This window comes from Excalfactoria chinensis, chromosome 19, assembly GCF_039878825.1.
Source record: "Excalfactoria chinensis isolate bCotChi1 chromosome 19, bCotChi1.hap2, whole genome shotgun sequence".
In the NCBI taxonomy this organism is placed as follows: Eukaryota; Metazoa; Chordata; class Aves; order Galliformes; family Phasianidae; genus Excalfactoria; species Excalfactoria chinensis.
The window spans coordinates 4827326-4853906 of NC_092843.1; the positions used below are offsets into that span (position 1 = coordinate 4827326).

A 26581-nucleotide genomic window follows, 5' to 3' on the forward strand; every position below is an offset into this window, starting at 1 on the left:
GCACACACCGCTCCCACCTCCTGCCTCAGTCGCTCTCGGGCCGGTACAGGTACTTCATCATCAGGCTGTCCACCTGCTTCTTGCGCCGCTTCTCCTCCTTCTTGGCCCGGTCGGGGCGCACCGGCTCCTCTCCCCCTGCTGCCCGGGGGCCCTTTTTCACACTAGAGGTGCTCCGGTAGGAGACGGTGGAACCGGAGGAGGAATCGGAGGAGGAATCGGAGCCCGACTCGGAGGAGGACTTCTTCTTCTTCTTTTTGGATTTCTTTTTAGATTTTTTGGATTTCTTCTTGGCGCTTTTCCTTTTGCGCTCCTCCTCTTCCTCTGAGGAGGATGATGACTCTGAGGAAGAGCTGCTGCGGCGCCGGCTGGTGCGCCGGGATGGACGTGACACCTCGAGGGCAGACGCTGAGCGACGGAGGCTGCCGGGGCGGTCAGCAGCACCCAGCGGGGCTGCACTGCGCACACTGCGCACACTGCGCCCATCGTCCCCGGAATCGGGGCTGGAGAGGCCGCCAGCCCGTGGCGAGCGGTAGCTCAGCACCTCCTGGATGGCAGCCTCCAGGTCGGGGTCGAGGTAGGAGCGGTGCCCCACCGGGCGGGCGTCCCCGGGGGGACCATCCTCGGAGGCGGCGCTGCGGGGTCGAGGGGGCACGGAGAAGCTGCGGCCCAGCGGGGGCTGCCCGCGAGATGCCTCATCCGCCTCATCCAGGAGGCTGCGGGTGAGCGAAAGCCGCGAATCGGGGCGACCGTCGGCACCGCTGCGCCGGCTCCGCAGGCTGCCGGGGCTGGAGAGGGCGAAGCTCAGCACTGAGCATCCCTCATCCCCTTCATCTCCATCCTCCGGCGCGCGCCACGAGGCCGACGACGCTCTGCTCACCGGCGCGGAGGCCACGGAGCCCTTCTCCCCATCACCAGCCGACAGCGACCAGCGCTTGCCCAGCCCCTGCCGAGCGCGGCCGCTGGCATCGGCAAAGGCGCGGGCGATGACGGCCGCCCGGTCCTCGTGCTCTGTGCCCCGTGCCCGGCGGGCAGCACGCTCTGGGGAGGCCGCCCTCTCACTCAGAGTGCTGAACAGTGTCTGCTCGTCCCCATGGCCACCTATGGAGTCCTTCAGGCTCGGCCGCTTCCTATAGCTCAGGCTGCTCAACACCGACACCGGGCGCTCTTCGCCCTCGGGGACATCTGTGGGGGCTGACCTGGGTGGGGGCACGGCGCACACCGGGGTGGGGGGGAGAGAAAGGAGTGAGTGCAGGGAACGTGCCGCCGGCACATGGCGGAATTATTGGCGTCAGCGAAAAACAGCTCCATGCAAATGAGGGTATTGTTCCACCCCATCACTTTGATTCTCCTTTAAAGTGCTCCGTTCAATTTATCTCACTGTCAGCTACCTGCAGCCGCTGCGTTTGATTCCCGACTTCAGAAAAGTGGAATTATCTCCAATAACAAAATGTTTTACATCTGCACCGCTGAATAAATTAAACCAATTAAGAGAAAACAGCTCAGATCTTTCCCCTTGCTCGGTAGAAGGCGGGAGAGCCCCCCGGGAAGCCTGAATCCCTGCCAGGAAATTGGGTTTGGATGAAAGCAATCTGTGCTCATCAGGAGAGAGCTCTCCCCGATGGCCGTGGGACACGAGCGGGGCCGTGTGGTCCCCAGGAGGGTTACGGCACTGGGATGGTGAAGCGGGGATGGAGGTGTGATGGAGGGATGTGGTAGAGCTGCCAGCGAGAAAGGATGAAGTCCATCACTGCTACCCATTTGGGGAGGCTGCACGCAGAGTTAGGATGCTGGGGGGTCAGGGATATCCTCAAGTGTGTGTGGAGCTGCGGATGTGCCAGCACTTGGGTACGTGTGTCCCCAGTGGAGGCTGAGCTGCTCACCAGATTCACCCTTCCCCTGACACCACATGCAAAACCCAGCCCTCGCTGTGCTGCCAGCAGCCAGACCTGCACCCACCTGCTGCTGCCCTTCAGGCTGCCATCATCCGAGAGCGCTTTGGAGGAGCCTTTGTTCTTGGACAGCCATGACTTCACCCCATCCACACGGTCCTCCAGCTCCGAGTCCACATCTGAGTCACCATCACTGGTGGGAGAAAGACTGTGATGAGCACCAGGGATGTGGTGCAGGGATGTGTGACATCGTGCCACTCATCCCTGTTCTTCTGCCCCACTCCATCTCAGGGCACCACATGCTCTGTGACCCCACAGCCCCAAAACCACCCCCGGAAGGATGCAGGGCCACTGGGCTCAGTGCAGCCCTGGCTGTGCACAGCCATATGGCCAGAAAATCAACCACAAGGTGGAGAACCACACAGGGCATGGCTCCAGAAACACGGGGGATGCCGAGCTCACAGAGAGGAAATAAGTGGGTTCATTTTATAGGCTGCGTCAAGTGCAGAATTACCGCGAGGAAGAGCTATGTTGATGTCCCTGGGTAAACAGGAGTTTAGCAGGCAGAACAGAAACGACTCCGGCACGGCGGGCGCACGGACAGATTTACAGCCCCACCATGACGGAGAGCCCCTGATTTATGGGCAGACATAAAAAAAGCCCTATCTGCCTTAAAACATCTAATTTATAACGGCCGCTGGTAACCATATTGATTGCCTTTAGCGCCAAGGTGCCGTCTGCATTGCAAAATCCATTTCTCCACGTTGAGAGCATCCCGGTGTAAATCTCTGCTAATACCCGACTGCGCACTGCTCTCATTAGGGAGATTGCGGCGCCTATCAGAAATCGAAGCATCGCGTCCCCCCCTGACCCCTCCAGGCTCCCACATCCTAAACAGCCGCTGCTGGGGACGGGTTGGGGATTGTCATCCTAAAGGGCCACTCCATCTGCACGGCCATAGGCTCAGCCCATGCTGGGATGGGCTGTTACTGCTCCTATGTATGAATCCTCCTTGTTAAATTCAAAGCAATGAGCTGCGCTCCGTCACGCACTTCTCCCTCCCCTGCAATATATCCAGGCTTTAAAGATAAATGCAATAAAATAACCTCCCTCTCCCCCACCTCCCCCAAAGAAAAACCCCAAAAGCCCCATAAAACAAACTCTGGGGTGCTGTTAGCTCATGCGGAACTGGGCCAGCGGCATGCGGGGGCCCCGGCCCCGGGGGGGTGAGCAGGGTTAGGGGATGGGGGAGAAGGAAAGAGGAGGTCCTCACAGTTTACTCTTTCTTTTCTGATACTTTGCCACCATGTCCTGCAAACTGGGAGGGGGTGGGTGGGGAGAAACATAACAGAATGAAATCAAATGAAACTGAAATTAAAAACAGGAAAAAAAAAAAGAAAAAGAAAAAAGGGAACCAAGTCGGGCAGGGCGATGAATGGGGAACAAATCAAAGGGGATGAGATGGGATGAGATGGGGAGGGGGAAGGTTTGGCTGCTCTGAGTCCATCTGCAGGGCTGGGCTGGTTTCCAGCGCCCTGAGACCCCACATTGCCCCTGATCCTTGGGGTCCCTCAGATGTCCTCAGGATTTGTGGCTGGGGATGTGCCAGCAGGTGAAGCTGCACCAGGATGCGGGTGGAGGGAGGGCTGGGTGGGTGCACAATGCACAGATGGGTGGACACATGGGTGCAAAGATGGATGGATGGGTGGGTGCATGGGTGTGAGGAAGAGTGGATGGGTGATGGATGGATGGATGGGTGGATGGATGGGTGGTGTAAGGATGGATGCATGAATGGATGGGTGGATGGATGGATGTATCGATTGATCAGTGGGTGCAAGGATGGATGGGTGGATGCACGGATGGGTGGAAGGATGGATGCATGGGTGCAATGATGGATGTATGGGTGCAATGATGGATGCATGGGTGCAATGATGGATAGACGGATGGATGGATGCAATGGGTGCACAGACGGATGGACAGATGGATGGACAGATGGATGGACAGCATCTTGCTAGAACTGGGCAAAACCAAGGGCCCCCTTGGTGTTTCAGAAGTGGTGAGGAGAAGCAGTGAGCCCAGGTGATGTGCCCCATGCAGGAGTCAGTTCTGGGCACACTCACCTGTTGATGAGATCCTCATTGCTGTCACTCTCCATCTCATCCTCGATGGCAGCCTGCAGGTCCCCAATGCGCTTGAAGGCCAGCTTCAGGTCCGACTGCAGACTCTGGTTGGCAGCTTCCAGACTCTCCAGGTCCATCTCCTGTGGGGACAGAATGGGGTGAGCCTGGGCTGCGGGGAAGGGGAATCTAAATCTGTGGGGGCTCCGCAGTGATGCCCTCACCAGCTCATGCTTCTTGCGGCTGGCCTCCGCCTCCTTCTTGGCCAGCTCGCCCATCTCCTCCTTGACATCACGGAGCTGTCGCTGCAGCCTCTTGTTCTGCTCCTTCTCCCTGTTCTCAGCAGCTGCTCGCTGGTCCCGCTCCTCTGTCAGCTTCTCCATGTTCTCCTTCAGCCGTGTGGCCAGGCTCTGTGGAGCAGCAAAGTGTTCTCCCTGTGCTCCATCCATCCATGCACCCATGCATCCATCCACGTGTGCATCCATGCATTCACCCAACCACCCATCCAGAGCCACCTGGCAGAAACACCCACCTACTGTGGTCCTCACACCAGGATGGATCCCAGCCCCATGAATTTACATGAGGGGATAGGAAAGAGGTGAGGGGGGGGGAATGAGAAACCACCCCCCTGGGGCCAGGGAAGGGGTAGAACAATTGCAGGAGCTTTGGTGAATTGGAAAAATAGATTTAACTTTGTGTGAAGTAATTACAGCATGTAATGTAGGGAAAAAATAGCTTCCATTCTCCGCCAGCCGCCGAGCCAGCCGCTGCATATTTATGGCCCCGGCAGAGAGAGTGGGGAGGGAAATAACAGCTAGGAAAATATTAAGAGGAGAGCTAAGCTGCTCAGTTCCCCCGGCAGAGAGCTGCAAAGGCAGAATATAAAGCAGGCTGCGTTTAGCGGGGTTGGGAGAGTCTATAATTTCACTAAGTCAATGCGGGGAAATAGCAGCACTTTGCCAGGCTGGGTGGTGGATTACAGTTATCAGTGCCCATGGGAGCGGAACTGTGCGGTGTGGGGGGCCCAGGGATGGTGGTGGTCACAGCACTGTGACACCTCTGTGGGGAGAGGGGACGGGTCTGTAAGGGAGATGACAGTGCCCACCTCCAGGCGCTTGACTTGCGTCCGCTCAAACTCCAGCCTGGTCTCCAGCTCACGGATCTTGGCCTCCTGCCTGCTCACAAGCGACTTGTCCACCATGGACTGCTCCAGGAACTCCAGCTGGCTCTGCAGCCCTTGCAGCTGTGGGTAGGCAGCCTCAGAACCAGCATCCTGCTCTCCCTACCCTGCCCTGCTCTGGGGGCAGCACCCAGGATGCTGGGGGACCCACGGGGTTTTTAGGTGCCCCCACCCCAGCTTGGCTCCTCACCTTCTCCTGCAGCTCCTGCTTCTCCTTGCTGACCTCCTCCAGCTGTGCCTGGAGGTCGTTCATCTGTGCCAGGTCACGGGATGCCTGCAAGACGAGCTGGGCTGTTAGCAGAGTGGGCATGGGAGTGGTGTTAAGGGGTGTGGGTGTCCATCCTCACCTGGGCCACTGCTGCTTTGTGCTTCTTCATCAGCTCATTCATGTCCTCCTGGTCTTCCTCCAGGCGGCTCTGCACCTCATTCTTCTCCCGCTGCAGCCGGCTCAGCTGCTCTTCCAGCTGGGGGAAAAGAACATCTCCCACTGCACCTCAGAACCCCACCCTGCCCAGTTGAGCCCCCTGGGAAGGGAGCGCAGAATGGGCAGGGGTCTCCCCATGGACACGTCCCCCTCTGAGTGGGAAAAGCCCCAGAATGCCCTACCGCTGCTTTGGCTTTGGAGAGGTCATCAATCTGCAGGTGAAGGTCTTCGATCTCCACCTCCATGGACTTGCGGGCTTTGACAGCGGCTGCGCAGGTGAACTCGGACTCCTCGAGCTGCAGAAGTATGGCTCAGCACCCGGCCAGGGGGCAATGGGACATCCCCAGCCCCTCGGGCCACGCACCTGGTTCTTGAGCTGGGCGATCTCCCTCTTGCTGGGTGCGTTGTTCTTCAGGTGGTCCAGCATGATCTGTGCATCAGCCAGCAGTGCTTTCGTCCTCTTCAGGTCACGGCGTAGGCGCTTCTCCGTCTCAAAGTCCCTCTGGTTGGCCTGCAGCAGGGGCTCTGTGCCACGCTCTGTGCCTTGGCAACTCCCCTGCAGGGTGCACTGTGCCCTACCTGATCACTGACTGCAGACAGTTTGCTCTCCAGCTCCCGCTTTTCTCTCAGCACCTTCTGTTTGTCTTCATACTCCTCCTCCAGCTGCATCTCCATCTGCTTCAGCTGTGGCAAGAACCATCAAGTCATAAGAATCACAGAAACGATAGAACCACAGAACTGTAGAACCACAGAACCATAAAATCACAGAATCTAGAACCATAAAATCACAGAATCTAGAACCATAAAATCACAGAGCAGTTGGATTGGGGGGGGGATCTCAGAGGAAATCCAGCCCCAACCCTCTGCTGTGGGCGGATTCCTACCCATGGGGTTGGCCACTGCCCCATTGTGGCCTTGGGCACCTGCAGGGATGGGGCACCCATGGCTCTGGGCAGTGCCTGTGCTGCAGCCTCACCAACATCTGCGTAAAGAAGTTTTTCCCTGCAGCCAATCTAAACCTTCTCTCTTTTATAGGAATCAGGATTATTATGGATCAAAAAGATCACAAAGATCATTAAGTCCAACCACAGATCCGTCATCACCACGCCCAGTAAAGCAGGACACAGCTCATGTCCAGCTTAACATGACCCTGGGTGAGCCCAGCTGGGGCCGTGGTGCCGGCATCCTGTGTGTGCCACCACGTGCCCCGGGGACGCCGATGACCTGCCGTGCCAGACGCGGTGACTCCCATTTGTGCAATGTGCACACGATGCCCGGGACCGGTCGGACCTGCCAGGCTGCTGGAGCTGGGCAGCGGGCGTGTGGGATCCGAGCGCTGCGTGACCACAGCCCCGGCATCTCCCGGGATGTCTCCTGGCCCCCATAGTGCAGCAATGGGCAAGGCCTACCTTCTTCTGGCACGACTGCCGGATCTCCTCCACCTCCTCGTCGCGGCTCTCCACCTCCTTGGCATGGGTCTGCCTGAGCCGCTCCATCTCCATCTCAAGGCGCAGCTTGGCCTGAAAAAAGGAGGGGGGGGGTCCATCAGAGCCCAGAGGATGTGGGGGGCACGGGGACACCACAGCCTGCTGCCCCCCTCACCCTGAGGACCCCCTGCTCCGAGTCTGCCCGTGCCACCCGCCCTGCCGCAACGTGCCGTGCCATGGCACCAGGGGTTCTGGGAACCAGGCCTGACAGCGCAGTGAGGGCGGCCGCCTCCGCGGGCCCGTCCCCAGTAATGAGAGCTCTGTGCGAAACCACCCCGCCCAGAAACCCTCCCCGCCCGCCCTACCTGCTCCAGCATCTGGATGGTGCCGGCCTGCTCATCCAGCTCCTCCTCCTGGTCCTTTGCCTTGGCCTCCAGGTCACGCAGCTGCTTCTTCACCTTGGCAAGTGACGCCTCGTCCTTGGATTCCTGGCAGGAGATGTCCTGCAGCTCTGCCTCCAGCGCCTCCGCCCGCTGTGTCAGCCCGGCGATGTCTGCATCTTTGTCCTGCATTGGGATGGGGACATAATGGTGAGACTCTGGAGTGTGCCACGGCGAGCGGAGCGGTGCTGGATGGGCAACCACTCACCTCCAGCAGCTGCTTGAGGCCGAACACCTCAGCCACCAGCACGTCCTTCTCACGGCTCAGCTTCTCCCGCTGCAGCCTCTCCCTCTGTGCCTCCTCGTGTGCCTGCGACAGCTCTCCATCAAACCTACACAGCAACAGCACGGCACGCTCAGGGACTCCCATCTCCACCATCCCCCTCCGGCATCAGCTCCCCATCCCATCATCCCAGCCCTATGCAGCCTTCAGGGCTGTGTGTCTGCAGCTCAGCCTCTCAGGATGGGATCAGAGGGGTTTGCAAGGAAATCGCTGCCTCCAGGGCTTGGAAAATCGCCCCGGCTCGGTGACCTGCCTTACGCATCCCGGCGGCTAATCCCCATTTTTCTTTGCGCCGGGTAATAAACAGCTGCATTAGCACAGACTCCAATCCGCGGAAATTGAAATTAATTAGATTGGATTCTCTCGCTGTATTTGTGTGCACGATCATTACCATAATGAGATGAAAGCGTCCCCGCTGCTTAATAACGTTAGCAAACTTTGGGGCTGGGAGTGGGGATGGGGAGAGAGCGGAGCCACACAGCACAGCACGAGGGTCCCCCAGCACACATAAGGGGTGCCCCCCCCCGAGTACCCCCCGTGCCCAAAGCAGGGTGAAGGCAGCACTCCCTGTGCAAAGCACCTCAGCCAAGTGGGAGCTGGTGGGGTGCCCAAATCTCAGCTAAAATGGTAAAAGCACTCTGCGAGGCTCCGAGAGCGATGTCACCACACCACCGCCGCGTCGCGCAACCCCACCTGCGCTGCTTCTTCTCCAGGTCGTGGTTGCGGCCCTGCTGGCCCTCAAGGTGCAGCTTGGTGTCCTGCAGCTCGGCTGCCAGCCGCTGGCATTTCTTCTTCAGCTGCTGCAGCGCCCGCTGGCTCTCCTCACCATCCGCCTGCAGGTCTGCCAGCTGTGGGCAGGGCAGGTTGGGGGGTCAGCGCTGCAGGGTGGGCTTGGGGGCATGGTGGGGAGCGCGGTGCGGAGCGGCACTCACCTTGCGCTCCAGCTGCCTCTTGCCCTGCTGCTCCACCTCCAGCTTGTCCTCCAGCTCCTGCTGCAGCCGCTTCTTGGTGAAGTCGATCTCCCGCACCGCCCGCTCGTATTTCAGCCGCCACTCACCACCTGCATGGGGAAATGGGGGCTGAGCGGGACGATGCTGCATGGGGTACCCCACATTGCGCCCACGCTGTGCCCATGGTGGGACGCTACCTGAGTCATCATCATCCAGCTCCCCATTGAGCTCGGCCGCACGGATGAGCCGAGCCTCCATCACCTCCATCTCCATGGACTCCATCTGCTTCTTCAGAGCATCGTACTTGGCCTGGGAAGGGGACACGGTGAGCCCCCACAAGGATGCGTGGTGGCGGCGGGGGCGGATGGGAGCACGGTTGGATACCTGCAGGTCCTTCATCTCCTTCTCGGCGCGCAGCCTCTCAGCCGTCTCGGCGTCCAGCAGCTGCGAGGCCGACTCTCCCGTGTTGCGTTCGTCCGTCAGCTCCGATGTCAGCTCCGTGATCTGGGGACAGTGGGGTTGTGGCAGCAGCAGGGGGGACACGGCACCGTGCTGAGCCCACCCCAGGGCTGGGACCTACCCTGCTCTCCAGGCGGTCGCTGTTGAGCCGCAGCTCGTTGCGCTCCTTCTCCACTTTCTCAAGCTTGCTCTTCAGCTGCTGGATCTCTTCCTGCAACAGAGCGGTGAGGGAGGGGATGGGGCTGGCAGCACCCCCACCTCCCCCGGGACGGGGCGGGCAGTGTGGGGGCTCCCCCTGCCAAGGGCTGGGCAGGGATTTTCCCAGCACAACTCCAACCCCATAAATGGTACCAAAACGCCTGGCAGCCTCCAGAGGAGAGGGTTCCGAGAGCCCCCCCAGGAGAGGGGATGGGACCAGGAGGGGACCCTGCAGCCCTCAGCACTGACACCATCTCAGTGGGTCAGAGTGAAAGCTGAGCCAGGCGGTGGCTCAGTGCCAGGCGGGGGCACAGTGTCTGGTTCCCCCCTGTGCACGCCTCCTGGCACACGGTTTCATTTCCATTCTCCATGCCTTGTAATTGGGCTCTTGCAACAGCCGGCTCTTGGGATGCTAATGACACGCTGATTCGCAAATTAGGGAGCAATTCGAGCCTGGTGCTGGGGGGCACGGGGTGCCCTGCTTCTCACCCAGGTAGGGTCCTGTATCCACCACAGTGTCCTTCATCCACCACGGGGTCCCGTATCCACCATGGGGTCCTGCATCTACCGTGGGATTTTGCACCCCACCCCCACTACAGGTTCCTACATCCACCATGGGGTCCTACAACTACCATGGGGTCATGCATCTCACCCACTGTAGTGTCCTGCATCCAACACACGGTCCCACATCCCTCCTCCCTGCAGGGCTCAGGTCAACACCAACCCTCCCCCCAACCCACCCTGCCCCATCCCCGCGGTGCGGCGATACCCACGTCCTTGCCACGGATCTGCTCCTCGGTGAGCTGCACCTCGATGAGGGGCCTCACGGTGGTGAAGAGCTTCCACCAGGGCCAGTCCTTCACCCCTTTGTTCTTCTTGATGTTCTTCTGCACGCAGCGGATGGCCAAATCCTGGATCTGCACCGGGGCACGGCGTCAGCTCTGGGGTACCGCCGTCCGACTGGGATGCATGGGTGCTCAGCACCCCAGCACGCTCCCCTTCATTATTAAGCAGGCTAATTGCCCCCGGCTTATCTATCTGATTGCTTCCAGCACCGAGGTGCTGCAGCGATGCCTATTTTACGCAGTCTTTAATTATAAAGTGGGAGCTGGCACCACTGCTCCATCCTGGCACGGTGGGGCAGCACCAAGCCCACAGCCCCACAGCCGGCCCCACAACTCCCCACAGCTCAGTGGAGGCGGGAGGGGGAGGCGCTGGGCCAGGCGGCAGCAGAAAGGCTGCGCTGCCCATTTTAGGCGAAATTGTGCGCAGAGGAGCGGGGAGGGGAGAAGCACTACAAACCTTCCTCTTCTTGAAGTGCTGCCGTGCCAGGAAGCCCCTGCACGCCGCCTGGAACAGGGTGATGTTCCTGCTGGTCTGTGCGTCCCGCTGCTCCTCCAGCCTGGCCAGTGAACCAGCACGGAAAAACACCTGGAGGGGGGAGTGCGGTGAGATGCCAGCATCCCTCCGGTGTCACATCAATGGGAAAGGGGTGCTCTGCCTTTGTCCCCAGCCCTGCAGCCCTCATCCCAGTGTGGGTGGCCCTGTGTGGGGCTTTTGTTCCCTGAGGAATGCCGTAGGGGGAGCGCACAGTGCTGCCCTTGTGCCACGCGCCCACCCGTGCCCCATCCACAGAGAGCAGGGATGTCCCTGCAGGGCTCCTACCCGGCTCAGACCCATATGATAGCTGCTCTTCTCCAGGTCCAGCGACTCCAGGAGCTCCTCGACTGCCTGTGGGGAAGGAGAAGCATCAGAGTGTGGGACACGGGGTGTGGGATGCAGGATGTACAGGTTCAAGGCTGCTGCATACCCGCTTCTCATCCACCACAATGTAGTTGCGGCCGTGCTTCTTGGTGAGGTGTGGGGCCAGCACGTCAAAGCGCCGCCGGAACTCAGCAAACACCATATGGTCGGGGTAGCCTGGAGTGGGGAGAGCAGGGCCATGGGGCAGCTATGGGGCAGTCGGCACACCTGGGGGATGGCCAGGCACAGCCCCATGCCCTTTCCTTTGTTTGTTCTTGCGTGGAATGAGTCTTTCCTTGGCCACGCTGAACAATTTTGGCCAAGATCTGGGGAGAAAGCAGCCTCGGGGGAGAGCAGAGACACGTGTGTCACCCACAGCCCGGGAGAGCTGCCAGCAGTCAGGCAGCACCGGCACAGACACCCAAGTAAGGCCATGTGTGTCCCCAGTGTGACAACAGCTGGGAGGAGGACACTGGCAGCAGCACTGCTCGGAGTGAAGCGTGTGCCAAAGGGGATCCCCAGGGGGCACCGCGGAGCACACATGGGGGTCTGACCCGCCGGGGGGGGCTCTCACCTTGGCGGTACATGCGGAGAGCATCGAGCAGGCGGGAGCCGCGGAGCTGCGCACGCAGCAGGGGCACATCCAGCTGCATCAGCCCTGCAGGCTCGCAGTGCTCAGCTGGCAGCTCCAGCTCACTGCCGCTCACCCGACGGCACGGCAGCCCCCGGGGGTCCCCGCTGCTCCCCGCCGCTTTGGGGAGGAAGCAGTGCACAAAGTGCAGCTTGGATTTCTTGATGCTATCGATGAGGGCGTCCTATGGGGACAGGAAAGCAGTGATACGGGACGGCGCCGTTGGGGTCTCACACCCTTGTGCCATGGAGGGTACCCAGAGCAGGGTGACAGGATGCACAAAGCGTGGTGGTGGGATCCCCCAGCCCCGGTGTTCCCTGCTCACCACTTGCAGCTTGACCTGGATGCACAGCGATTTCTTCTTGACTGCAGCCACCCCGGTGGTGAAGGTTTTTCTCATGCTGGTAGCCCGGCGCAGGGCCAGCTGTGAGCCCCCCTCCAGCCCTGCCACCGAGCCCGACAGCACCAGCGCCGAGCTGCCGCGCCCCGCAAACAGGCTGCTGATGATCTTCCTGGGGGGTACAAAGGGACCGTCACCCCCAAAATCTACTCCTCCCCAAACCACCCCCTGCTCCACTCCCCCAATCTGGGGACCCCGCTCACTTCTGTGACTCCTGCAGCAGCACGGAGGCGTTCTGGGTGGCTGGATTGTGCTTGACGTGGTTGAGCCAGCCTGTGGCATCGTAGTGCACCCAGTTGGTGCCTGAGCTGTGGCCCAGGAAGAAGTGCCGGGGTTTGTCGCTGGGCAGCAGCGGGTCATGCCCTGTAGGAACACAAGGCACTGCTGGGCATGGGAACCACAGGTGGCTTGGTCAACACATCCAGGTAGTGCCGGTCCTCATCCCAACCTCTCTTGCCCCCCTCCTGGGGGCCATAGTAGGCCAAGAGCCGCTCCAGCAAGGTGTCCTCGCTGCCTCCTGGCTGCAGGGCCTCCTCCTCCAGCAGCCACAGCAGCCCCCGTGCCTCGTCGGTGCGTGCCAGTGAGCGGACCTGTGGGTGACACCACACTTACACCAGGATCTGGATGCCAGAAGGGACAGGGGAGAGTGGAGGGAAACCTGGGCTGCATGCAACACAAGCAGCAAAGCAATTCTGCACCATGTTAGGCAACCCCTGCTTAGTGTGCACCCAGTGAAGAAAGGCAATAGGCAATGCAGCAGCCTTGCCAGGGAACAAACTAATGCACTCAGCTAAGTGAAAAGCCAGTGTGGGGCCAGCACTATCAGCCCCACTTAGACTGTTCAACCCCATCCAGCACCAGAGCACTCTAGGGACTGGTGCACCACAGGGAGCAAAGCAGACCAAGGATTAGAGCACCTTGAGGATGGAGCACGCCAGGGAGCAGAGCACCCCAGGGACCTGTGCACCTTGGGAACTGGAGCACATCAGGGATTAAAGCACTATGGGGACCGGAGCACCCCAAGGACTGGTATGCCTAAGGGACCCAGGGATTAAAGTACCCTGGGGACCAGAGCACCCAAAGGATGGAGGCACTCTGGGGAGTGGAGCACCCTGAGGACCACCAGAGACCCCTGCTATCCTCCCTGCAGCACTGGCCTACTGCACACATGCAGTTTAACTCTCATTGCCAAGCCTTTGTGAAAGCATCTTACAGCACCTTTCCTTCCCCTCACTAGCACTAATGCCTCCAGCCCCTCATCCACGCTATGGAAGCAGGTCTGGGGATGGAAATGGACACAGCAAAGCTGGGACCCATGGTGGCCATGAAAAATGTGTGTGCTTACCAGTGCCTGGTGGGAGGGCTGATCTACAGCAGCTACAGAGCCCCAGGAGGTGGGCTCTGTGTCAGCCAGGGCGAGCTCTATGTTCTCCTGGAGAGGATGGACAGAGAAGCGGTTAAAGCCTTCGAGACTGCAGAGCAGCATTAGGAATGCTCAGTTCAATTGGATCAAAGCTGAGGGGGTTCCCAGGGCTCCCACTGCCCTGCTTCTCTACACTGTGGGAGCCCCTACGGAAAACCCCATGGTGGAAAGAGACAGTGACAGAGCTGACTGGGTTTGACTCGGCCTGGAGTGATCTCCGGTTAGGAGATTTGGGAAGTAAGGGGGACCATGGGGACTTGACAATGATGGAGCAGAGAGAAAAGGAGAGGAGGGGGTCCTGGTGGCCAGGGGGTCCCTGCTACCTCCTTGTAGCGCTCCAGCTCCTGGGCGAAGGTGCGCTGGTGGAAGAGGAGCTGCAGGCGCTCCTGGGTGTAGTTGTGGCACAGCTCCTCGAAGGTGGCCCCACGGCTCTGCCCTGCCACCTCGGGGTTCTGGGCTCCAGGGGTGTCCACCACCGTCACTGAGCACACCGAGTGCTGGCTTGACTTGAGGGCTCTGCAGGGGACAGCAGGGTGGATGTGTGTCTGGACAAATGCTGCCAGACCCCCAGGCCCTTCAAAAGCCCACTCTATACCTATTAAGCAGGGAGATGAGCAGGGTGAAGAGCTCCGAGTACAAGCCTGCAGCCATGCCCTCCAGGCACTCCAGCGCCGTCAACTTGGGACCTGCAGGAGGGGACCGCTGTGCCCTGAGCATCCCTGGCCATATGCCCCCCCAGGGTCACCAGCACCCTACCTGTGCCATCACCCATGCCCGGCTCCTCGGGGCCCTGTCGGAAGGAGGTGGAGCGCTGCAGGCTGCCCTTGGGCTGGTGCTTGAAGATGGAGGAGGAGAGCTCCTCCAGGCTGCAGCCCAGCAGGTAGGCAGCTTTCTGAGCCCATTCGTGTCGTGCAAACTGCTTCCTGCCAGCTAAAGGGGAGAAAGAGGAGCTCAGTGCTGGTTGTCACATATGTGGGGCTCTGCCGCTATACCCTAAATGGTCACGGGGTTCCCCATGGTGGGTTGGGGTCAGGGGTGGCATGTGAAAGCCATTCAGAGATGGCATTTTGGGGTTCAATTAGAGGAGATGAGAATAAGGAGCTTTTTCCCTCTGCAAGGCAGAGCCACGCTGGGGACATGGAGACAGCCCTCTCCATTGCTGCCACCCACAGAGATGGCACAGGACTCCGAGCTGCCCCAGTGTGGGGACATGGCCCTGCTTGGCCACCATGATGTGGCAGGACAGACAAATGGGCACACGGACGCAGGGAGGTGGGAGCAGGTTAATGGTGACAGGACAGAGGGAAGGCAATGACACAAGGGTTGGGGAAGGCGGAGGCGCACGGAGAACAGGACATTACCTTCGTCGGCGTCTGCATTGCAAAAGGGCAGCATGCACCATGCAAACAGAGACAGAGGTTAGAAACAACGGCGCGGCACAGCACAGCGTGGGCACGCAGTGTGGGGATGCCCAAACCCGTGCCAAACTCCAAACCAGGATCTGGGGATGCTCCTTCTGACCAGGTTTCGGAGTGCTCCCCACAAGCAGCTACACACAGGAATGCTGCCCATAACTGGGATTTTGGGATGCCCCCGGCCCTATGCAGAGGCTTCCACACCACCCGTGCATCCTTGCAGCAGTGCTGCAGTGGGGTCCTGCTGCCCTCTAGTGCCTTGAAACACCCTGAGGACAGCACAATGTCCCTCAAACCCCTCCAAAACACTGCGTGAATGGAGCTCTCCCCAAATTCCCTTCCCATTTTTCTCCCCCTGAGCTGCAAAATCCCTTGGTCCAAACTCTCCTGTGAGCCTGCAAGCAGTAAGGGAAGCTTTCAGCACCTCAGGGGTGACTTAAGACTCCATGGGGAGAACAGCAGCCACAGAGGCAGCCTAAGTCCCCTGAGCCCACCTGAGCCAAATTTCCTGCCCTCAGTGCAGGAGAGGAGAGCTGTCAGGTCAAGCCCACGTGCCAAGGTTCCAGCTGGAAAACCCAGCAGACCCCAGCTCAGCTAATTAACACACCCCAGCCCCAAGCAGTTTGTTACCTTTGGTGGCTCCGGCAGCCCCCAGGTGGTAGATGGCTCCCAGGACCAGCCAGAAGGCTTTCTGCTCATCGCTGGAGATGCCCATCACCTTCATGGCAGCCTGCAGCTTGTTGAACTGCTGGGTGGCCTTCTGTTTTTCCTCTGGCTGCAAGGAGCAAAGAGAGCCATTGGCACACGGTGCAATCTCTCTGCCTGGGCAGACAGGGCTACTCCATCTCTCCCCGTGTCCCCAACCCACTGCAGCCCCCCACCCAGACCAACAGCACACAGGACCTTGGCGAGGGGCACGATGCCAAAGACGTTGTTCTCCGCCAGGTGGTTGAAGTGCAGCTCAGTCCTGTTGGAAGAAAACCCCCAGGTTGGTCCCCATGGAGGTAAGAGCCCCCCGAGCCCCCATCAAGGCCACACTCACCGCAGGGCGCTGTCAGAGCAGGCCAGCAGGTAGTAGAAAACATTGAAGGTGGCCTCGTTGGCTGGGCGCCGGGCAACGCGCAGCTTCTCCAGCAGCAGCGTCTAGGAGATGGGGGTAGGATTGGGAACCATTCCTGGGGGACACATTCACACCAAGATCCCCAGCCCCAGCCTGGTCCTTGCTGTCAGCCCTGGGTCCCTGTGGTGGCACAGAGGTCTCTGTGACCTCCGCCAGAAGACACTGCTTAATACAAAGATCTGAGTGAGTCATGAGCATCCCTTCGGGTGCTGCTGGGCAGCATACCAGTGGAGCTGCCATTTTAAGGGCTGCTGGACCCCTTGATATCAGCACAATCCAACCAGCAAAGGGAGCCAACCTAATCTGTGCTCTGCTCTCCAACCGCCCGTGCACATTGGGACGCAAAGATGTGAGCACAGTGTGGCTGCAACCACAGTGAGGCTGTAGGTCTGCAGAGGTCGTGGAGAAAACCCCCGTGGGATGGAGCCACTCTGGTGTGCAGGGGGCTGTGCAGCCCCTCACCTGTATGGAGGCGGACGCCACCTGCCCAGCCTGGTCGAAATCCAGGGAGATGATCTGGGAGAAGCGCGTGGCATTGCCGTTCATGCTGGTGCTGCTATTGCCAAAAGCCTCCAGGACGGTGTAGAGCGCCTGCCACTTCTCCGCTGCAGGAAGACAAGCGGGGCGGTGCGGTGCGCGGGGCTGGCAGCGTGAGAAAGCGACAGAGCAGCGCGCCGTGAGCGCAAAGCATGCACGGGGACTCACCGGAGAAGACCTTGCCGGTGCTGCCGGCGATGGTGGCGAGGTACTGGATGAGGTGCTGGCAGTTGGTGGTCTTGCCGCTGCCGCTGGAGCCCAGCAGCACCACCGCCTGGTCCTGGCGGCCCATCAGCATGCTGCGGTAGGCGGCCTGCGCCACGGCGTAGATGTGCGGGGATGTGTCCTCCCGGCGGCACCCCTTGAACATGTGCATCACCTGCAGGGATGGCACTCAGCACCCCAACCCCAAACAGCGACAGCTCTGCAAGGGGACACGTCACATTTCCCCCCCATCCCAGCGTCACCTTCTCGGAGTACATGGAGGGGGAGCTCAGCGGGTTGATGACCACCATGGCGGGGCCGGCGTAGGTGTGGATGAGGTTGCTGCCGTAGCGCTGCCGCAGCGTGTGCAGGACGCTGGACTCGTTGAGGTAGAGGAGGCTGGCGAGGTCCTCTGTGCGCTCACAGGATGGAGGGTTTGCCTGGCAGTGAGGAGGGGGTCAGGAGGGGAACTGGGATCCCCACTGCCCCACAATACCCCCATCCCGCAGCCCTACCTTCTCCACGTCATCCTCCTCCACCTCCAGGACTGCTCCATCGTGGTCCAGCTTCACCTTCACCTTGCCCTCGGGCAGGGCGCTGGGCTCCTCTGGCCGCAGCTGGCTGCCTGCAGGGGCATGAGGTTCAGCGGGGTCCCCAAAGCTCCCCATGCCCCAGCCAGACCCCGACTCACCCAAGGAGAAGCCATCCTTGTGCACCAGCCACACCTTGTCGGTCTCATACCAAGCCTCCTCAGCAGCAATTTGCTCCTCTGTCTTGGCCTGAGGGACAGAGAGACAAAGGGGCTGGAGGGAGCCTCAAACCCACCTGACACCCCGCTGCCCCAGGAATCCCCTGGCTGGGATTGGTACCCCAGGTCTCTGCCACGGATGGGATGGACACGAAGCCACAGTGACTTCAGGGTGCATTCATCATGGTCACCCCCATTCCCAAACTGCAGCCCCATGCTGGGACGCAGGGACACATGGTGTGCCATGGGACACGGCATGCTGCATGGGCACAGGACACGGCACAATGATGGCCATCCCACAGGTGTGGGAAAGGCCAGGCTGGCACTTCGGGGACATTGCTACTACCTGCTAGCAGAGCAAGCCCCAAAGACAAACCTGAGCTGCAGCAGGGCTGGGGCCGACAGGGACTGAGGCAGCATCGTCTGCTTGTCCCTATTGGGGCCGACAGATGGGGAGTGAGGGTCAGAAAAGGTACACTCTGTCCCGTGGCCAGCATGGGGGAAGTGAATGGAGCCTTATGGCACAGCACAGCCACCCTAAAGCCCCCGGGCATGGGGTCAGCGCTCAGCCAGGACGGTGCTGGGGACACATGGAGCTGGGGGTGCACAGTGGCCACAAGGCTGCTGAGCAGGTGCAGGCAGTGCACTGCTGGGGACGGTGCTGCATGCTGGGATGTGCAGGAAAGCAGGGTGCCTTCCTGGCTCCTCCGTAGTGGGGAAAGCCTTACACTCCAGCACGAGGCGCGGGCGCAGATGCCGGCCCAATGGCACACAGAAGACAGCGGGAGGGCAGCGGGGGCAGAGAGCTGCTGAGGACAGGGGTACGGTACCTGGCTGGGGGCTGGGGCGGCGGGGTCCAACTGACAGCAGCAAGAGAGGAGAAAAGAAAGAAGAGAGGGGTGAGAGGCAGAGAGCAGCGCCAGCAGAGCCGCGCAACGCACACAAGGATGGTGATGCCGCACGGTGGCTCCCAGGGCCATGTGCAGCTCTCAGGGCAGATTGCCAAACATGCTGCCTGCATCCAGCAGCACCCAGTGCGGCACCATGGGGCCAATGGCCAAATCTGGGGTCACAAAAGCCCCATGCGAGTGCACGCTGAGGATGGGGTAACATTCCCATCCCTACCCCTAACCCTAAGCCCATCCCACACAGCTTGAGCATCAACCCCCCCACCCGAATTACAGAAGCAGTGAAGATCCTCTCCAGCCGGCGCTGGGCCTCCTCCGATGGGCTCAGCCGGGGCGCGGGGCCGGGCGCAGCCTGGAGGCAGAGCACCATTAGCAGCAGGCAGCCGCCCCGCAGCCCTTGCTGGTGGCACAGAGGACATCACCAGCACGTGCTCAGCCCTACAGCCCACTGTGACCAACACCGCCCCGACAGGGGGATACCCACAGCACCCAGCACCGCCCCGGGCAGCCCTGCAGGGCATGTGGCACTGCAAACCCTGCCCCCACACACCTGCTGGGGGGGTCCCGGGGCGGTTTTTGCTGGGGTCGGTCGCTTCTCGCCAGGCTGCTGCTTCTTCTCGGCATGAGCGCGATGGGGAGATAAGGGGCAGTGTGACGGGGTGCACCCCAAATAACGTCCCCACGTGTCACCGCACACCCCGCATACCCCAAAACCATGGCACGCCATGCGAGTGAGCTCACACCATGCTCTGCCACACAGGTTAGGGTACCCATGCTGTATGCACACACGCTACCTTGTGCCTTTCCAGGGCGGTGGGTTTTGGGGCGGATGCCTTTGCAGGCTCCGCTTTCCCTCCCGAAGGCCGTGCTGGAGGCTCTGGTGTGGCTTTGGCAGCCAGGGACGCAGCCGGCTTTGCATCGCCCGCAGCCGGCTCAGGGGACTTCTCCTCCCGCCTGTCCCCTGGCCGGACCCGCGCCCGGTGCTCTTTGGTTTTCCCCTTGGCCATGAGGGTTGTGAGCCCCGCTGAGATCTCATCTTTGGGCTCTGGCTTGGCAGGACCAGACGGCTTGGCTGGGGGTGGCGGAGGGGGTGGTGCGGGAGGGACCATCTCCTCTTTTCTGGGGGGTGGCACGGGCTCGGGGGGCTTCACCTCACCAGCATCATCGCCTGGCAGGACTTTACGCACCACCTTCCGCACCACCCGCACCACTTTGCGGCGGGACAGCCCCTGCCCATCATCCCCCTGTGCCTCGCTGCCCGCCCCGGGACCCTCAGGCCCATTGGTGGCCCCATTCAGCACCGGTTCTGGGCTCTTCGTGCTCCCTGCGGGTGGGTCGGGGCTCTTCGGGGGGTCGGGCTTTGGGGGTGCAGGAGCTGCATCCTTCGCAGCATTTGGGCTTGGGCTCTCTGGCTGCAGCCACGAAGACAGCAGGGGTTAGTGGGGATCAGACGGAGCAGTGCCCACCAGGACAAGGGGTCAATCCCCTCCCTGCCCACCCTACAGCTCCAAGGTTGAGGGCGCAACGCTGACATCCCCGTCCCCACACCCAGGAGCCCATCAAGCCCTGAGCTGCAGGTACGGAGCGAAACCTCATCGTGCTCAGCCCACTCTGTCTTCAGTGCATGGTGAAACCTGTAAGACATCCCCCTCTGCCAGCTTTGGCAGCTGCTGCATTAACTCACAGCAAGCTCTGAACCTCCGTCCTGCCAGACTCTGTGTGACAGGGACCAGAGACCACCACCAAAAGCACCCACACCCCACACACCCAGAGCGGCTGCAGGAGGGGGATTTGCTCAGAGTTGTGCCCCAGCTGAGGGCAAGCCCTAAGCCAGCACTGTGCCCCCTGCCCCACACCCTGCACACTTACAGCCCCGTCCTCCTTCCCGGGTCTTTTCACAGCTAAGGCTTTGTCCTCGTCCTTAACCTGAGGGTCACAAAGGAGAGGGGCGCGTTTCAGCCCTTGAAGGGACACTATGGGAACAGCACCCGGCCCCTCGTTGTGCGGTTTGGGGGGGGGATGCAAAGTCTCAGCACAGAAATCTGCAGGATGGGAGGGATGGCAAAAGGCACAGCCTGGTTACAGCAACCCCAAAGCAGGAGGGCTGTGCTGTGGCCAGGGAGTGGGGCAACTGATAGAGCCCCTTCACAGCCCTGGTTGAGTTAGAGAGTGAGTTAGTGCTGGCTGTTAGAGGTCGTGTTAGGGGGTGCCTCAGTGCTGGGTGAGTTCCGGCCCCAGCAGTGCTGCCATGGGTGCGATGGGTGCTGGGGGGCAGAGCGGGGTGCGAGCAACCACGAGCAACACTTCCCTTCTGCTCCCAGAACGCAAAGCGGGACGAGAAGGCCATGGCGATGTCTCATGGAGCCGCAGCCCTGGCTGGGGGAGAGAGGCAGAGGTGAGCGGGATGGGGACCCAGGGACCCCGAGCTGAGCCAGCCCTGTCCATAGGGAGTGCTTGGGGATGGGAACTCATTCTGCAAATAAAGCCGCTTCGGTCACCGCCCAGCACTGCACATGGTGCCCCGCGCCGCAGCCCACGGCTGTAAGCAGATGCCGGGGTGAGCGCAGGGATATTTCTGCCCCGCGCACGCGCTGCACACTCTGGGGGTTATTCTGAGCCCGACTCCGTGCCAGCGGCCGGGCAGCCCCCGCGGGGTCCCACCACCCCCACACAGCACAGCACCCCAACACCCAGCAGGGCAGACCCAGCGCTGCCCATTGGGGCGCTGCAAAGAGCTGCCCCAAAGCACGGAGGAGCACCCTGACCTATGCGAGATCACAGCACCCTCCCCTCAGCACCTGGGCCCCCTCCCACCCTCCTGGGCACGGCGCTCCGGGCACAGAAGGCCCCCAAACCCTCTGCTCCCCCCGTGCCCCCTTTCCAAACAGCCCTGACAACAGGGTCCCCTCCCAAAAGCGGCCCCCTGCTGCTGCCTTCACCCCACTAAGGGAATGCCCCCCCCCACTGCCCTGAGCTCCCCACCTTACCACGGGGGTTCAGGGGGTGAGCGCGGCGCGAGGCGGTGGGTGAGGCTGGCGGCAGCACGGGGACAGCTGGGCTGATAGGGCCACCCTAAAAATAGCCAAGGAATGCGAGGGCCCCGGCGGCGCGCGCAGCAGGCGGAGGGCGCACGGAGGGGGGGGACGGGAGGGCAGCGGGGCCTCTCCCCCGCTGCTGGAGGAAGTGATGTGGGCCCTGAGGCTGCTCGGGAAGCGTCCGGCCCCCGTCCCACTGCCCGCCCCTACAGTGCTGTGTTGAGGATCCTCATGGTACTGCATTGGGTGGCCCTGTGGAGTAACGCTGGGGATGGAGAGCCCTGAGCCCCGCGGGGTGGCACGGAGGGTTGTCCTCATGCCAAACCAAGCTGCTGTGGCTGACCCCAGAACCACAGCACAGTGAAAGTGCCCCAAATCACGACAGGATGCACAATGGAGACAGCAAGCACCAGGCGTGGGGATGCCAGGAGGTGTCACGGTAGTTCCTGTCCACCGTGGGCATCAGACGTGCCCTGAGCCAAAACCACTGCTGTGGGAAACAGGCAGCTCGGAGCCACTTATGGGGCAAAAAACCCCATTCCATGGCTGCCCCAAGCCCTCTCCACACACCTCTCCTGGGTCATGCACCAGGGATGCTGATAGGAATGGCGCAGCAGAGCATGTCAGCTGTGACACTGCTGTCCTCGGCAGCCGCCATGGTGTTATCAGCCAAAAGGTCATGGCTGTGCCCTCCAACAGTGGGACAGGGCTCTGACCAGAGTCACGTGGCTTTGCCTGGAAGTCAGTGCTGGTGCCCGTGGGCTGCATCTGCCTCCATAGGAACCCACTGACCAGCCACAATGCACCAACCCTACAGCTGCGGCACGGCACCAGCCCCCTCCCCAGAGCCTCTTGTGGACCTCTGCAGTGGGGACAGCACCACCCGCATAGCAAAGGCAGAATAAAGGGTAAATGAGGAGCTTTCCAGGTAAGACACAAGGAAATAAAGAGGAAGCATTTCTGGACATGGGTGCCCATGGCCAGTGCGGGCATGTGGGGTGCGCCGGCAGGGCCACAAATGCTTGTGGTCTGGCTGGATCGGGTGCGTTTCTGGAATATTTCTGCCCCATCAGAGCTGGACGGCGCATGCCTGCACCCTGCCTGAGGAATTTCACTGGTAAATAAATAAATAGGAGCCTGGAGCTGAGCCAGAGAGGCTGCCCAGCACCCAGAGCGTGGCTAGCACCCCATAGCACAATGGGGTCTGCCCAGAGCCCCCCCAGGCATCACACCCAGTTCCTCCTGTTCCTGGTCCCCACCATGGAAGTGGGCAGTGGGCTCCATGGGGTCCCTCTCCATGGAGGGGTTAAACCCCGGCACCTTCCCGGCTCCAGCTGGGGAGGGGCTCCCGGAGCAACAGCCCAAAATATGTCTATAATTTCCTGTTTCAAAAAGGATCATTTTTATTTAAATTAGGACCAGAAACATTCCAGGGAGCTTAGCTGGGCCTGGGGGAGCACTGGGCCTCCCTGTGTGCACCAACACCTTGCACGGCCTCACTGGGAGAGGGACACCCTGGCTGTGCCCATCCCAACCCCTGGCACAAAGGGTGGCACCAGCAGAGCCATGGTGTGTCCCTGTTATCCTCATTGCAGGACAAGGGACTTCAGCGAGCTGCAGCTGCCAGGGAAGACATGGGACAGACTGGTATGAAGCAGTGTGGACGGGGGATGCCCATGCCCTGAGCTGGAAGAAAGAGCTGGAAACACAGGGCACTGCTGGGAGCCCACAGAGCACAGCGCTGGCTGCAACCCAGAGCCCGCCCCGGCTGCGCGGCATATCCTGCAGATAAGCAGCCATCTGTGGTCAGCGCGCAGGACGGCTCCTTTCCAGGAACTGCTTCTGCCACAATTTATGCCTTAACCCCCTGCAGGAACAGACCCTGCAGCACCAGGCTCAGCTTGGTGCCTGCTAAATGGGAAGAGCTCTGCTGCCCACAAGCGCTCGCCACGCCAGTGCCCACTGCAAGGCCATGTGCCACGCTTCTCCCTGCACCCCACACTCCAAGGGCACAGTCTTTCCTCCTCCCCCATCCCAGCCTGAGCACCATGCTCTCACTACCTCCAGCACATCACCAGCCCCTGCCCTCTGGCAGCAATTGTGCACCAGCACCAAGCTGGCACGCTGCAGCACGGGGTGCCTCACAGCTCCGCACCACAGCCTACTGTGTGTGGGGTCCAGCTCTGTAGGGTCACAGCATCCCAGGATGCTTAACGCCCACAGCAAGGTCAACGGAGCCGGCAGCACACGGGGAAGATGTGGGTCACCCAACCATTGAGTTTCTATTTATACAGCACCGACCGCGCACACTGGGCTGTGCAAACCCTCTGCCAGCTCCCTGTCCTGCACCGTCCCCATGAGACCTGGGGTTACAGCATGGAGTGGCTCCCAGCACTCCACTTCTTTCACCCAGTGGGGAACAAAAGGATATTCCCCATACTCCTCCATGAGAAGGGAGGTGAGCACTGCAGAGGGAGGCAGCGGGAAGATACACAGCACCCACTGCTTCCCATGGCCTGTGCCAACCCAGACACGTGCAGTGAGGACACCAGTACTCACATCCCATGCAGCACGGCGCGTCCCCTCTGCGCCCCGCAGCCAGCAGCGGCTCAGCTCGCTCAGCTCTAGGATGGGCTGCACCTTCAGCTGCACCGTCTCTCCAGATTGCCGGATCATCTCCACGATCTCATCCCTCGTTTTATTCTCCACGTTTTTCCCGTTGATCTCCACCAATCGATCTCCCGGCACCAATCCCAATGCCAAATCCTTGGTGCCAGCTCCGGGTTCGGCGAAATGCACGACGCGGCGGTACAGCTGGCCATCAGGTGCACAGTCCAGCATGGTGGTACGGCGCAGAGAGAAGCCAAAATCGCCGGTGTTGCGTCTCTGCAGCTCCAGCTGCCGCGGTGCCGGGGGCTGCGGGGGCACCAGGGCGGGCAGGCGCAGCTCTGCGGGGAACCTCTTGCTCACCAGCTCTGGGGGTCTGGAGAGCGTGGAGGGCACAGGAGGGGTGCGGGGATGCCCTTGGGGTGCGCCTTGCTTGGAGAGCTGAGCCTCCAGTGCGCGCACCTCCACCTGCGGGGAGGGGGCTGCTGAGTGCTCCGAGGGGGTGGAGGTCTCCGATGTGCTCTCATCACGGCTCTTCTGTGAGAAGGAGAAGCGCTTAACGATCATCTGTGAGTTCTGCTTGGCCAAGGAGCCAAACTTGGCCGCCCGCTGCAGCACCGAGCCCTTGAAGTTGGCATCGTCCACCTTGAGGTCGTCGCTGGAGCTGGCTGTGCTCAGGTGGCCCGAGTCCAGGATGACGCTGCCCCGGTTGCTGTCAGAGTCGATGTCGGTGAGGTGCAGATCAGAGCCACTGGCCACCTTGATGGGGATGGGGTTGGAGATCTCCAGGCGCGCCTTGGAGTCCCGCTTGGACGCACGGTTGAGGTTGAAGAAGCCCCTCCGCATGCTCATCTCCTCCAGGCTCTTGAGCTCAGCCGCCGACATCCGCTCCTTCTTTTCCTTCTTTTCTTTCTTCTCCTTCCTGGCCCCATCCTTCTCCTTGTCTTTCTTCATCAGGTTGAACATGGTGCTGCTGCTTGTGGCACGGCCGCCTGCCTGCGGGACAACAAACAGACATGGTCAGATAGTGCATAGAAAACATTGATCCTATTGCACGCCTACGCTACCATCTCATGCCCAGTGTGCCCCAGAACAAGCCCAGAGCCTGGACATGACCTCGTTCACCTCCAGGAACGTGGCGTGAAGATCTGGCCACATTCACAGTGGGGACAGTGGGAAGAGAGCCCAGCACACACTGAGCACTCCCTAACAACCAAGAACCTGTAAAACTCTGAAGCACTGACAAATGCCCAATTTTAGCAGGGCGCTGCACATCCCATGGTGCTGTGTGACCTCCAGGAACAGTCACTCTTTCATTTGGGCATCCCATGCAGGGGGAAGGCCCCAACCCATGGCAAAGCCATGCCACGGCCTCCCCTCCAAACTCTCAGCATAGCCTCAGTGCACCCACAGGGTCCCTGCCTTGCCACCCACCATCCACCGACCTCCCTTGTGCATTCAGGCTGTGGGTAAACAATCCCAAACCCAACCAGCCTAGTGGGAAAGCAGCGAGGGATGGGCTGACAGCTATATATAAACAGGGCAGGAAGCCGCACCGCGCAGGAACTTAACCTCGGCACAAAGGACAACAGGAAAGCTCCCTGAGCTGGAAGTGCCTGCAGTCGAGCTCTCCGAGGGCGGCAGGGAAGTGGTTAGTGCACTGGCAGCAGGGACTATGGGCACCCAGTGAGCACATGTGACATGCCGTGCCATGCTGCGCCATGCCATGCTGTGCTGTGCCATATGATGCTGGAAAAGCTGTGGCTCAGCTCCAGTAAAGCATCACCACCCCCTGGGCCACCTCCCTGCAGTGGAATGTGTCCAGCAGGACGCAGGGCACAAAGCCATGCAGGCTTGGGGACAGCAAGGGACAACACGAGCCCCACAGCCCCATCCCAGCATCTGCAGCAATGGACCGTGCAGCAAAGCTCCCCTGCACTGAGGACCAAGGGGTCACGGTGACAGCGCTGACGTCTTGGTGCTGGCAGAGAGGGACACACACACACTCATCCCGGGTCACCCACTTGCTTGGGTGTCCCCAAGCAGCACGGCTCGGCCGTGGCACCCCAGGCTCACACAGGGTGGGCAGGGACAGCCGGGACCCTCGCTTGGTGCCGCTGGCTGGCACAGCCGCAGGCAGGTGCAGCTGGGGGCCGAGGCGTCGCGCAGCTCTTTGTCCTCGGCGCTCCTCTCCCCCGCGCACACGCTGCCTGCCGGCCTTTGTATGCTCAGCAGCGCAGGGAACGGGCGGTAGGAGCTGCATGGCTAATGAGCCGGCACCGCCGACCAGCTGCACCGCTGCGTGCACCCAACGCAATGCGAGGTCACCGCCTGCTCCTGAATCACCCAGCGCCCTGACCCCGCTCCCGATCCACTCACCCAGCGCCCTGCCTGCCTCGGCCCGGGCTCGCTCCAGGATTATCTGGGTGTGTTCGGGTGGCAG

At 61.0% G+C, this 26581-nt stretch overlaps 3 protein-coding genes across 12 annotated transcripts in view; all 3 read right to left on the minus strand.

The window, feature by feature from the left end:
- The window catches only part of MYO18A (myosin XVIIIA), a 29580-nt gene that overhangs the window by 1320 nt on the left and 1679 nt on the right, over nucleotides 1-26581 (minus strand). Inside the window, exons 2-43 of one of the 10 annotated variants that reach the window (XM_072353542.1) lie at nucleotides 24091-25134; nucleotides 18419-18448; nucleotides 17965-18021; nucleotides 17532-17619; nucleotides 17356-17465; nucleotides 17104-17280; nucleotides 16805-17015; nucleotides 16562-16704; nucleotides 16022-16122; nucleotides 15883-15946; nucleotides 15610-15754; nucleotides 14926-14937; nucleotides 14321-14494; nucleotides 14160-14250; nucleotides 13888-14080; nucleotides 13487-13573; nucleotides 12590-12731; nucleotides 12345-12504; nucleotides 12067-12253; nucleotides 11685-11925; nucleotides 11178-11287; nucleotides 11033-11098; nucleotides 10670-10798; nucleotides 10141-10284; nucleotides 9291-9380; nucleotides 9095-9214; nucleotides 8908-9019; nucleotides 8693-8820; nucleotides 8454-8608; nucleotides 7686-7809; nucleotides 7403-7603; nucleotides 7020-7130; nucleotides 6190-6294; nucleotides 5975-6121; nucleotides 5793-5906; nucleotides 5534-5650; nucleotides 5377-5460; nucleotides 5112-5249; nucleotides 4231-4416; nucleotides 4010-4149; nucleotides 3163-3207; nucleotides 1957-2082 (exon numbers count right to left, since the gene is read on the minus strand). In XM_072353542.1, coding sequence (XP_072209643.1) covers nucleotides 1957-2082; nucleotides 3163-3207; nucleotides 4010-4149; nucleotides 4231-4416; nucleotides 5112-5249; nucleotides 5377-5460; nucleotides 5534-5650; nucleotides 5793-5906; nucleotides 5975-6121; nucleotides 6190-6294; nucleotides 7020-7130; nucleotides 7403-7603; nucleotides 7686-7809; nucleotides 8454-8608; nucleotides 8693-8820; nucleotides 8908-9019; nucleotides 9095-9214; nucleotides 9291-9380; nucleotides 10141-10284; nucleotides 10670-10798; nucleotides 11033-11098; nucleotides 11178-11287; nucleotides 11685-11925; nucleotides 12067-12253; nucleotides 12345-12504; nucleotides 12590-12731; nucleotides 13487-13573; nucleotides 13888-14080; nucleotides 14160-14250; nucleotides 14321-14494; nucleotides 14926-14937; nucleotides 15610-15754; nucleotides 15883-15946; nucleotides 16022-16122; nucleotides 16562-16704; nucleotides 16805-17015; nucleotides 17104-17280; nucleotides 17356-17465; nucleotides 17532-17619; nucleotides 17965-18021; nucleotides 18419-18448; nucleotides 24091-25104 — 6119 coding nt within the window. In that variant the 5' untranslated portion in view covers nucleotides 25105-25134. Of the gene's footprint in view, nucleotides 1-1956; nucleotides 2083-3162; nucleotides 3208-4009; nucleotides 4150-4230; nucleotides 4417-5111; nucleotides 5250-5376; nucleotides 5461-5533; nucleotides 5651-5792; nucleotides 5907-5974; nucleotides 6122-6189; nucleotides 6295-7019; nucleotides 7131-7402; nucleotides 7604-7685; nucleotides 7810-8453; nucleotides 8609-8692; nucleotides 8821-8907; nucleotides 9020-9094; nucleotides 9215-9290; nucleotides 9381-10140; nucleotides 10285-10669; nucleotides 10799-11032; nucleotides 11099-11177; nucleotides 11288-11684; nucleotides 11926-12066; nucleotides 12254-12344; nucleotides 12505-12589; nucleotides 12732-13486; nucleotides 13574-13887; nucleotides 14081-14159; nucleotides 14251-14320; nucleotides 14495-14925; nucleotides 14938-15609; nucleotides 15755-15882; nucleotides 15947-16021; nucleotides 16123-16561; nucleotides 16705-16804; nucleotides 17016-17103; nucleotides 17281-17355; nucleotides 17466-17531; nucleotides 17620-17964; nucleotides 18022-18316; nucleotides 18449-18770; nucleotides 18849-19046; nucleotides 19110-24090; nucleotides 25135-26581 lie in introns of all 10 variants that reach the window. The other 9 variants (XM_072353536.1, XM_072353537.1, XM_072353543.1 and 6 more) reach the window with 9 other exon arrangements.
- LOC140260828 (uncharacterized) lies at nucleotides 19-1279 on the minus strand (the record flags this gene model as incomplete). Its single annotated transcript, XM_072353554.1, has 1 exon — nucleotides 19-1279. A coding segment is annotated over one exon (1254 nt), but the record flags the coding sequence as incomplete, so codon positions are not given.
- Nucleotides 19143-21647, minus strand: LOC140260827 (uncharacterized). Its single transcript, XM_072353553.1, has 4 exons — nucleotides 21484-21647; nucleotides 20804-20872; nucleotides 20366-20421; nucleotides 19143-19908 (listed from the first exon to the last, which is right to left on the minus strand). The coding sequence occupies exons 2-4, from the start codon at nucleotides 20841-20843 to the stop codon at nucleotides 19258-19260; spliced, it is 747 nt and encodes a 248-aa protein (XP_072209654.1). The 5' UTR covers nucleotides 20844-20872; nucleotides 21484-21647; the 3' UTR covers nucleotides 19143-19257.